This window comes from Gossypium hirsutum, chromosome D05, assembly GCF_007990345.1.
Source record: "Gossypium hirsutum isolate 1008001.06 chromosome D05, Gossypium_hirsutum_v2.1, whole genome shotgun sequence".
Classification (NCBI taxonomy): Eukaryota; Viridiplantae; Streptophyta; class Magnoliopsida; order Malvales; family Malvaceae; genus Gossypium; species Gossypium hirsutum.
The window spans coordinates 4381926-4394378 of NC_053441.1; the positions used below are offsets into that span (position 1 = coordinate 4381926).

At 36.0% G+C, this 12453-nt stretch overlaps 1 protein-coding gene and 1 pseudogene across 1 annotated transcript; both read right to left on the reverse strand.

Moving 5' to 3' along the window:
- Positions 1-3707: 3707 nt before the first annotated feature.
- On the reverse strand, positions 3708-5358 carry LOC107902812 (FIP1[V]-like protein; annotated as a pseudogene).
- On the reverse strand, positions 4782-11685 carry LOC107906912 (FIP1[V]-like protein). The gene is made up of 8 exons (XM_041093205.1): positions 10826-11685; positions 9251-9492; positions 8852-8978; positions 8707-8775; positions 8454-8591; positions 8064-8165; positions 7626-7969; positions 4782-7054 (listed from the first exon to the last, which is right to left on the reverse strand). The coding sequence occupies exons 1-8, from the start codon at positions 11534-11536 to the stop codon at positions 5386-5388; spliced, it is 3402 nt and encodes a 1133-aa protein (XP_040949139.1). The 5' UTR covers positions 11537-11685; the 3' UTR covers positions 4782-5385.
- Positions 11686-12453: the final 768 nt, after the last annotated feature.

Genomic DNA, 12453 nt, shown 5'->3' on the forward strand with positions numbered 1-12453 from the left:
GAAATTACTCGTCGAATTTGGTGGCCCTGAAACCACTGTTTCTGACACAACTGAAGAACGGGTTGTTACAGAACCAATCTGAATCAAATCAGAAATTGTAAAAAAATTTGAAAACAGAGGTCATAAGGCCATGTGGTCATGCCGTGTGATAGAGCACAAACCGTGTACAATTCGAAATATAGGTCACACGGTTGTGTCGCAGCTCGTGTGCTTGTCCGTGTGGATATTTGAAATAAGGTCACATGGTTGTGTAACTCTCTGAGACCGTGTGAACAATCCTACACCTAAAATTTAAAATAGACACACGACCGTGTGAGGAGGTCGTGTGTGGCACACAACCGTGTGACAGCTCGTGTCCCAGGTTGTGTGCAGCTAAATGACTTCATTTTCAACCTAAAACAACCACTCTTACTTAACATCAAGCCATCCCATCTTCCACCAATATCACCCATTCAAAAACACATATAACACACCTAGAACATACCAATTTCATACAACTTATGTGTATAACCAATGTTATGCATAAACAACAACAACAATTCACTTAAGATATCACCTCCGTATACATGTTATTCAATCAACAACAATGTTCTCAGATACTATATACCAAAACACATGCCAAAAACATATCATACATGTCCATTATTATACATTGCCTATTATAACTTACGCAGTTTCAAGAAGCATATACCAAATGACCAAAACATTTGTAAATGGATATATAGAAGTCAAAACTAAAGATATATACACAAATAAGCTAGAATCAAACTTAAACAAGGTCATTTTAGCAAATTAACATAAAGGTTCTTAATACATGTCATTTATAACCAACATCAAAATGATTAAAACTTCTACCGAAATAAAGGATGGATAATGTGCACGTGCTCCGACTTGATTCCAATCGATCAAACTTTCCGATGATCTATAAAAAAAAACAAATATAGTAAGCAACTAGTGCTTAGTAAGTTCGTATAAATCATAAACATGAACTTACCAAATAGGCACAAGTCATACAATTGATGCTTAATTTCATTAAAGGCTCATAAATGCATTCGAATCCTATATACATCACAAGTCCCACAAGTTAATAAGCTCAATAATGAAACAAATACATGTAAACACATTTGATATACCATTCACTCAACATTTATTCATTTAACAATTCACGTTTCCATTTTAAGTTTTCAATTCAAATGACCCTTTTTACATATCATATAATTATTTCCATTTCATATAGTCATTTCAAAGTGTTGACCTGAACACAACATGATTTAACAATTCCCAGTAAGTAACCATTTAAATATATGCATACTCAGAGTTCATAATTTGTTTACTTCAAACAAACAGTTCCATATCAAATAACCTTTATTCTTCCGATGGATCTTTATAAAAGTATTCAATACAAAAGTTCGGAAACAGATGATGCTTCTATGAGCTAATCAAATACAGAGCAAGTGTGTTAGGTTATCCCTCCGAGCTAAACCTTTAAAATGACAACAGATTATCAGTCTAAGCTAAATTCGAGTCGCATGTATATCCGAGTCCGCAACACATGCAAGAGCTCAGTCCATAACAGAAATTTAGTCAAAAATCTCATGTATGAAACTTTTACTCGATCCATCGAAATCATTTTAGAAATTCAGTGTATTTCACATAGACCAGTTTCATTTTTACAGTTTCAAAATATATAAATATCATTAATAGCATTTAATAATGAATTATAACAAAAAAAAAACTGTATGAATTTACCTAAACCGAATCTACAGCAAAAACAACTCCAACGTCTAATCGATTATCTTTTTTTCCTTTCTCTCATTTATCAATCAACTCATCCAATTCTTGATATGCAAAATTTTTCTTGGCCGAATGTTTTAAGTATTCATCAATGGGGTTTCGATCACAAGCAAGAAGAAATATGAAATGATGATAGTGTGGGTTTCTTATCACTTTTAAACTTTAATTAATTTAATTATAGCATATAATTTAGATAAAATAAAGCATCAGCAGTCCATGTTGACTTATTATGGTCTAATTACCATATAAGTCCTCCCCCTTTCACTAATTAACCCATTTAATCATTAAAATCCAATAAAGATTAGATTTTGTATCTTTTATGATTTAGTCCTTTTTATTTAATCAACTAACCAAATAATAAAATTTCCATATAAGTCCTTTTTATTAATATAATAAATTTGAGCTCCGTTTATAGAAACGAGGTCCCGATATCTTATTTTTCAAAACCTCTTGATTTTGAGACATACCACTTACCTTTACTATTTGTTCAATAAACTAAAATTTATCAAGTCAAAATTCAATATAAAACTTTAGTTGACTCATATGAATTAAATAATAATTATTACAGACTTACTCGTTGGGTTTGTGATCCCGAAACTACTGTTTTCGATACCACTGAAAAACGGATTGTTGCACTCAATAAAAAAGAAAAAAGAAGGTGAAGGGCACAAAACTAAAAACCTTTAAACATTAAGAGTACTTTTTGCAATTATGCGAAATAATAAATATTCTTTCAATTTAATTGTGATTTTAAAATTTTAATAAAATTGACCACAACGTGCGCATGCTGATTCTAAAAATTAAAATTATTATAAATGAGCATCAGGCTACCATGTCTTTAGTGTAAGAAGGTGAAGTTTCCCGGCAACTTTCCCATCAACTAAACAAAACAGAAAATCAAAATACAAAGTTTTCACCTTTAATCCACTCCAAAACCAAAAACGCTTTTTAATCTAAGAACAAGAAATGAGTAGGAAGCAACACTCTTCGTTAAAACAGGCGACAACTTCACTATTCTTAAATTCTACCTAACAAAATTCACCTTCTCAAACCAAGAATTGAAAAGGGAAAAGGAGATCTCGTATTTGAGAACATCTTGTGTTTTTAATTTAAATTGTATGTAATTTTATAATGTTCTTTAATTTTTTTTTTAAATTTAGATTCAAGATCAGATTTACAAATTTTGTAAATATTGTGAGTAAATTTTTTTTTTAAATTAGGATTAAATTAACCAATCAAAATATAATTACGTCGTCAATGAAATATTTTATGGTGCAAAGGTTACAATCAAATTAGAAGGCCCCAATTGGCAAATTTTTAATTGAATTATAAACTTTAAAAAATTCCAAATTTCAAATTTAGTTTAAATCCAAATTCACTGAATTAAAGAATTAGCCTCTCTATTTATTTTCAATTTCTCACAAATGGAAGTGTTTATGAATATGGTTTACATCACTCAAAACAAAATTATTCCTCTTTCATCACTTTTTCTGTAAACTGTTTCTCAAATACAAAAGGAGGTCTTAAGAATGAAAAAACAAAAAGGGGCAAGTGATTAGGATCTACTGAAGCTAACAGTACCAACCATTCATCCTTCTTCTCCAAGTGTCTTCACAAGCCACTGTTGCAAATGAAAAGCATCTCATATGCTCATTGCTGGGTAGCACCAATTTTTTCTTCAAAGCTGCATTAAGCATAGACAACAAGTTCCTCAATTACCCCCTGAAGACTTCAGCTTCTACACAGATGACGGGGCCAGAAGAAAAGGGACCTCCTCATCACACCCAGATTTTATATTATATAAATTTTACACTAAATGGAATAGGTGCCACCATTTGTGATTGGTTCAGTGTTACATTCTCATGGTATTGGGGGAAAAAAGCATACGGTGGCAACATTGTTAGGATCATTCGTGATACGACTAAAACCATGGTACATGCCTATTCCTGGATCCCTTATGGTAACCACTAACCATTTCAAAATATATGGTGTAGCCGAACCTTTGAGGTTTCGATAGTTGAAGAATCTGGGCTGCTACACCTTGCAACACAGACAGCAACAATGTAAGCTACTTATTCCAGTATTAGTTGCTGACCCACCTTCGTTTTCGGGCTGGCCTCTCCTGTTTAATATCTGAATCGGAGGGAGTTCTTTCAGTCTTGGCCGAAGACAACGCCTAGCTCTCCATCTTTTTTTATTGCAACCGTATCTTTTTCATGGGCATTGGAAGTTTGAACCTCTCACTTCGTTTCTTCAGCTTCTCAACAGTGTCAGATGGTCTAGTATCAGCATCCCTAATCTCTGGCTCTCAAACACCATTATCGTCGGACACAGAATGATGATTCTCAGCAGGTTCAATAGACTTACTGGATTCATCCGGGATTTTGTACGATTTTGAAGATCCCACATTATAAATATTTTCAATCTCCTTTAACCTCGAGGAAGTTGATGACTTGCTGTTGATATTGTAATCCCTCTCCTCATGGCTTGTCCAACGTTCCAATTTGGAGCGCCCTCGTTTCGACTCTTGCTGTTCATCATCTGAAGATGCATCTTCTCTATGTTTCCGGGAAGAGTTATACACTGGGTTCTCACTCTTCTCATCACTTTTCAAGCCCTAACCAAGGGAAAAGGTAATAATAATGATAATAACAAAATATAATTGTTATAACTATAATAACAATGTTAATAGATTTGATCTGCAGCAAGGTCATTCCATCATTTAATTGAGAAGGGATGCTGCGAGATACACCATCTTTATGTTTATGATGGCAAAGGGAAAGCCATGTTCTCGGACTTTTCATTTTCACGCTTGCATGAAACCAACATCTAACATATGATTCTCCAAATATAAGAAAATCGTATACAAAATTTAATATACCCATATTGGATACAATGCCCATATCCAAACATGGATATGAGGTATGATTCTCCAAATGGCAACTTTCTTCCCTGTTCAAATTAGATCTAGTAATCTGAAATCCAGCTTACCGTCAATATAACTTATTATTTTCTTTCAAAAGTACAACTTTTACACATTAAAATGGAATGCCAAAAAGAGAGTAATTTTTCAATAGAGCTAAAAAAAGAACTTCTAAGAATCCTTCCCCACCAAATCCCCCTGATTTGGAAGGTTCAAAAAAATGAAAAGTTGAAAGGTCTTCCCCCTCCCCCTTCCGAAACAGGAGAACAACAGAATTCACTTTGCAAGCCTAAAAAATAACAGAGATGATGACAACCAGGTCTACAGTAAATTAAAAATATTGCTAGCTGAAACTATTGCCCAAACTGATTGAATGACCATGGAAACAGGGATGGCATGGTGTGTTCTTCTTGCAGCATTGTGAAAAATTTGAAAAGACAGTAGAGCTAATGACGAGGACGATAAGATTGGTCTCATAGTGAGACTAATGCTACTTGTTAAATCCTCAGCACATGTATCAAGGATGGAGTAATTGAAACCAGGATCTCTGTTTTTGAAGAAACTGCATCAACTTTCAGTAGACGATTTATCTTTATATAAGCATGCACATGTATAGGCTCATTTCCAGAAATTTGCTGCATATTTTTCTCCTTATTGCTAAAGAAATATTATGTCCTTGAGTCTATGAAACATACCGTTTCATTGTTCAGACCACTTAAATCTTCATTACTTCTCTTGGCAGAACCCAAAGTGATTGGACCTCCACCTTCTGATTCTCTATTCTTCCTAATGTTTTCTTTACGTTTCTTCTCATGCCCCCTTTGGCTATCAGAACCATTGACAGCATGGTCACTTCGAGTGCTTGACCTTTCCTGCCTGGACTTTCTCTCATCATTACTGAATTGATGTCCCTGTGAATATGAATCTTCGCGCCCTCTGTGGTGCGAGTAACATTCATCATCATTCCGATCCCTTCTTTTTACCTGTTCACTGTTGCGTACTGCCTCTTTAAGTTGGTATTCTTTTTCAGAAACTCTATGTTCATCCTTTTCCCTAGTATGGCCAACCCATGCTTTGTCTTCCAAACCACGGCCACTCCTCACAGTACCCCGTACTTCTTTCTCCCGTTTTGATAAACTTTTGTCATGTGATTGCTTTAGCCTGTGCCATTCTTCCCTCTCCATCCGCTTCTCAACTCTCTCTCTGTTCAACCAGACGTCACCTTTCTGCCTAATTGAATGGTGTTCGTCAAAATTGTCTCTAATTCTTTGTTGCTCATCTCTCTTACGCTGGTCTAAAATTTCATCCCTTTCTTGCTTTTTGCACCTGCTGCTAGATTCTCTCTGTCCCTGCAAGATCTCCTCTTTGTCAGCATTGACCCTCCTCAGATAATCCTCATCTTTCCTTCTTTTGTTGTGGTAGTCATCGGCTGCATCATACCTACTCTTCAAATTATCATCTCTTTCCCTAAGTCTCGTACTAACATCCTTATCACGATGAACTTTATAACTGCCTTTAACAAACTGTTTTCTAGAAGGTGGATAACCATCTCTTTCAGTCCTCTCATTTCCTCGAACCTTAGTCCTGTTCCTAGAACCCATTTCATCATCATGTCCTCTCTTAAAGTCCTCAGATCTATTTTTTCTGCTGTAAAGATCATCTTCTCCCCATTGGCAAGTACCATCAGTGTTGTCACACTCCCTTCGCCTATCAAAACCCTCTGTTTTAATGGGAAAATCATGTGACAAGCTAGCATCAAAGTCTCTAAGAGGATAAGAATCCTCTCCTGGTTTACCTGTCATGCGATTTCTCTCGATCTCACGTCTCACATCACAATATTTTCTCTGGGAACTATGATCATGTTCATCAAGACTCTTCCTGACATTCCCAACACGAGATGAATGTCCACCCTGAACGACCTCCTCCTCAGCACTCTCTTGTCGTTTCTGATAATCCCTGCTGCTGCCAGATCTTGTTTTGCTGTGTTCACTACTTCTTGCAGCCCTAGTATCCTCACCATCATCAGCATTGTGAAGCTTCCTTTGCTCCACTTGAAAACGATTTTTTCCATTTTTCAAGGGATTGAGTGAACTCCCATCTTTATAGGTGCCATTTAACAGCTCCTTTTCAACAGGGCTTCCATCAGTTGGCTCAAGCTCATCATCAACACCATCCATACGCTCCACACTTATCTCCCTGGCATCTCTAACTAAGAAAGGAGATTTACCATCCATGCTTTTGACAGATTCTTCCTCATGTCCAACACTGAACTTATCCTGTTTACCTTGAATAAGTGTTTCATGAGGGGATATTTCGCCCACTCTTCCCCGTCGTTGCCTGTGTGAAAGAGAGGGTTAATGGCATTATTCATGACAGTGTACTGTGTAGTATAAATTAACACCTCAAAAATAAACTAAAACATCAAGGTAATGACAACCATAAAAAGAGTAACATTCATGCTCAATGTCACAACAAGCCTTTCACACCAACTTGTATTTCTCACTTACTAACTATGAAATATCATAAAGGCATGGGATTCATCAATGTAATGGGCTCATTAAAAACAAAAATGTGTTAATGATGGAAGCAGCATGAATTCATTTCTCTTCACAACCAAACATCTAGGAAATAATCCATCTGCTTAAAGGAAACAAACTATGCCGAAAACAACTACAGCTAAATATAAGTCAAAGACAGTAAAAGCATATCTATGTAAAAGCTTCTTTTTTCCTACTTGGAAAATGCAAGCAGAAAGCTTATAAATCAGAACACAAACAAAACTAAGCAAATGTTAGGGTCTTCAAGGTGGACAATACTTCACTACTCCACTTGAAGTAGCGTTGTAACACTCATAAGAATATTAACTTTATCCAAAAGAAACGACAATAAATTAATTCAAGGTTCATACCTCTCTTCGGGAGGAACCTCAAAGTTTCCACTAGGATGCATAGGACTCTGACCCCTAGATCCAGGACCATCTGGATGCAATGCTTCTGCAGGGAAGGGCAAAATCTTATCATCTTCAGGCACATTACTCTGGGCAGAATTAATAGCCCTCTTTCCAATTAATTTTCTCTTTCGACTATTATAAGAATCTGGAAAACCATCAAAACATTCATTATCTTCATGTGCAACTTCAGCTTCAGATGCAAGATCTCCTATAAGATACTCCCTTGACAGTTCATTTTCTGTTTGGTCTTCAACACCATTCTGTGTGGAGGAATCATTGTCTAGAGTATCCTGACAGACAATCTGTTTACACAACTAAGAGTTAAACAATTTTCCAGCCTATCAATACTAAATAAGACTTGGACTAAGTGCAAATGAAACAAGGTTGACAGCTAACCTCAATAATTGCATCTGAATCACGGAGACGAGGTGGCCGTGTATCAATGGAGGGAAGGCGTTCCCCGCAACCTCCCTCCACTTGTATTGCTCTCCCAGTTGGCTGGTACAGTAAATTGAGAAAAAAAGTCGTTATTGAACAGAAAGAAATAACACAACCGGTCTAGAATACAAGGAATTGTTCAGTACACTCATAAGAAAAAAGTTAGTTAATATTGGAGAACAAGGGTAGAGAAGATACAGACACAGAGATCTAGCAGATATCTTAAAGCTAAGATATCAACAAGGGTAGAGATGATACCCATAATAAGTATTGTTGAAGAATCAACATCTAACAGGATGCTTTTACAATTATAATGCATGTACTATAAAATTAGCAACTGAAGCTTACAAGTGGTTGTCGAATTCGAGCAGTTCCTTTGGTAACGTCATTTTGTCCCCCATCCAACTTTCCAAGATTAGCAGCACCAGCTCGAACCTCTTGCCCAGTTGCTGCTGCCAATTCTGGAGGCAAATCTGGATCATAACCCTAAAAGAAAGCAAGAAAATTATAACAGAACCGCAGAAGTCATACCATACCATTATCCAAGTATTTAAATCTTAAATGGGAACATTTTTTCAGATATTCATAAGCACCTACTTACCTGCTCTGTTCGCCCACTTTCATAAACGCGAATTTCGCTTTGCATGGTCGTCTCCAAGCGGTGTTGTTCCTACAAGATTTTAAAACCCAACCTTCTTAGACATTAGTTCCTATAAGCATGAATAAGTTATCATTGAAACAATTACCAGTTGTTTGTAATAGTCTTTCCAGCCCTCCTCATTTAGACCAAAGTTGAAGAAGTCAGAGAGATCAACACCAGGATGCTTCCATGGCTTGTCCTCAAAACTATCAATGTCAACATTGAATATGGTTCTGGAATCCACAAGGGTTAATAAAAAATTAGTCATGCTAGAACAAAAAATAAATAATTAATTAGTCATGCAAAACCAAAAATTATGTTAAAACAGTCTGCACATGATACTAGTTAAAACAGTCTGCACATGATACTAGAAGAATGAAACATAAGAAAGTATGACTGAAGCCAAACAGCATCCTGCAACAAGCAATTTGTCTCCATTTTCAGCTTCCACAAGCCATAATAAATTGGATTTAGTATAAGAAAATTATAGAAATTGATCAATTACTTGTGAGAAGGAAGTGTAAATTCCAGCCCTCCACGCCCTGCCATATTGTTAACCCCTCCAGGCATTCCAAAACTAGGATGGAAACCTTTTTGCGTAGGAGTACCAGTTTTCATTCCATGTGGTCTCCAATCACCTCTACCACGACCAGCCGTACCACTCATGATTGGACGAACCTGAGCTGGGGCTGATCCAGGACCACTAGCAATGGTTCCAGGCATTGGTGCTGCACCAGGTCTTACATACTGCATGTGCCAGAAAAGAGATTACAGCATTAATCAGAAATCAAAGTGAACAAGCATTGCAATTTTAATCTTCTACTATAAAAATTGCAGTTTACAACAGAGTATGGGACCAGTGACATATATGCAGTGAACTTTCCATTGGATAACACAATCATAAGGTAAAATTTTGCATCATATCACCAAATATTAATAAGAGACTGATAAATCACGAACTTAAGCTAAATGAAAATAAGAAATCCACTTCATAGTATGCACCAAGGCAATAAACTAATCAAGAAACAAGGATATCAAATGATGCACTGATCATAAGACAATTGATAAGGTTGCAGTACATGCACGTGCAACCAAAATATCAATTACAAGAACAAATCTCAAGCTGCAAATAACTAGAACTCTGTGATATAACCAATTACTTGGGTTAAGAAAATCGGATCAAGTGCGAAAATGAGTTAGAACAAGTATAAGAGAAGTGTATTTCCAGCGAATGTTATGTGGTAGATGTCGCATTTCAAGAAACAGAAAACATCGTGTGTTCAATTTGCAGAGTATAACTATAATGTTATTATGCAAAGTTCCATCTCTTTTAACAATATATTGATTGCACTTCTCTTTGCAGTAGCATCTGGATTTCTGTTTGAGCACGGATTTCTTGACGGACATATAAGCAAATAGTTTAAAACATAATTGTTCGTATTCAACAGCTCCTACAATGAATTATTGGTGTAGGAGACACGTGAAAGATCAACAGACATATCTTCACATATTGCATAAAAAAAACACATTAACTAATGTGTACCTCGTCTTCAAAGGGATTACTATTGAAACAATTAGCTAATGTACCCCATAACGTTTGAAAATCAAAATTTATGACCAAACCCTTGTTTTTTTATTGCATCAGCCAACAATATGTGGAAAACTTTTTACCCCTTTTGTACGTGAATTTTCGAGCGAAGCAATACCACTCTGGTCTTGATATTCATAGACTTCTGAGCACACTACAAGCACCATCATAGGCTGGCCAAACAGACCGAAGGATTGTTTTACGGATAATCATGGTGACTTCTGAGTGCAACGTTATGATCTTCGATATTCAAATATAACATCAAAATATAATCTCCATTCGAATATTTGCCACTTGGCCAAAAAAATGGAAGAAGATACAAATGCTGTATATATCATTTAATTCAGTACAAAGGTTACAGACCAATAACTGTACTACATCCTAATCATTCATCAAATAATTGGGGCATATGACAAACAAAAACCCCATTTTTATCCAAAATTCTCCAAATTGTTTGATTCAACAACAACATCAACATGTTAACACACTGACCTTAAACTGAGAATGGAACGGATGGTACCCATAATTGCTGTAACCAATTTTCGGCGCAACCACGCTTCCTCCTCCACCGCCGGCGGAGCTAACCTTCGTTGCTTCTCCCCCTTCTTTCTTCTCCCCATCCGCCGCCTGGCATCCTTCTTCACCCCATTCATGCTCCTCCGTCCCTTGGTTTGCATCTGCGTCAGCCACTATCACAAGTGGGTCCTCGTCTTCGTCGTCATCGTCATCTTCGCCAATCATTCCTCCTCTTTCCATATCCATCAAGCTGTGGTGGTTGTCGTTCAACACTATCTGTAGATCATCTTCACTGTCACTATCACAGCCATCGCCTTCATCGGCTTCCGCTTCACCGCCTTGAATTCCATTACCACTTTCGTTAGCATTCCATCCAAACTCTTCATGAGGAACCGGTTCGGTTAAACCCGGGAATATCGGGTCATCATAGCGGGCAGCTTCAATTCCATTACTACCCCCTTCTTCGATATCGAAATTAACGTCTTGGCCATCCGCAGGTTCGTGTTTAGAATCGAGAAACATTGGTGCAGGAGCTGAACCGCGGTTGAGATCGATGGGACGGTGGAGATGTGGGGGTGGAGGGAAAGGGTGGTGAGGTTGGGGAGCAGCGGATGACATCGTGGTAGTTGATGAGAAAGGGTGAAGAACGTCCGAGTAGAGATCTCCGAACTCATCGTCATCTTCCATTGGAAGATGAAAGGAAAGTAAAGAAGAGAGGCTGAGACAGAGACAAATAAAAGGGAGGAGAGTGTTAGGGAAAGGGCTTTGATTCTATTTCGCTTTTGTTATTACGATTTTACACGCACGACTTCTCTTCTGTTTTTCCCTTCTTTCTTCTGCTTTTTAATCCCATATGTTTGATGTTTTAATTTAATATACCCTACCAATTTGATTCAATGGGTAATGCATTTACCCTTCAATTTTATAAAAAAAATATTATTTTTTAGTTTGTGTTTTTTATTAAATTAACATAAAATAAATGAAAAGGTTAATGTTATTTAATTTTACAGTGTGGCATGCGTATGGATTGATATATAAATATTTAATTAAATTTTAAAAGTTAAAAATATAAAAAGTATTTTCTTAATATTTTTAATAATTTAATATTTTAATTAAATGTTAGAATATCACGTGGATGGTCAACAAAAGTTAGTAAAATGTTTTTGACAAAAAAATATAAGTTCAATGGACTAAAAAAGACGAAAATTTATATAAATAACTATAAAAAAATTAATAAAATTGAAAGGCTAAAAAAGTCATTATGCTATATTTTTCCTATCATTTCTCTCTTCCTCCTTAACATGGTAAAAAGATGTTTAAAAAATTGTATGCTTAATACATGCTTACTTGAGTATTGTGTGATTAATACATGCATATTTGAGTATTGTGTGATTTTTTTTTTAAGTTTATTGGTTTTGGTTTGAGATTTTTAATTTTATTTTTCATTTTTTTTAGTTATTTTCATGAATTCTTATTGTTTTCCCTTTGAATAAATTAAGAAAATTGTATTTGTTTATTTGTATTTGTTTTTTGTCACTAATAGTACTAACAACAGTATTGCAAAATAGAAGCACTCCCTGCAGAAAGACTTCTTGAGCGCATCG

Coding starts and splice junctions, on each gene's coding strand:
- LOC107906912 (XM_041093205.1), bottom strand. CDS start 11,536: ATGGAAGATGACGATGAGTTCGGAGATCTCTACTCGGACGTTCTTCAC. Junction 8,166..8,453: donor CTCGAATTCGACAACCACTT/GTAAGCTTCAGT, acceptor TTACTGTACCAG/CCAACTGGGAGAGCAATACA. Junction 7,970..8,063: donor ATTCAGATGCAATTATTGAG/GTTAGCTGTCAA, acceptor TTGTGTAAACAG/ATTGTCTGTCAGGATACTCT.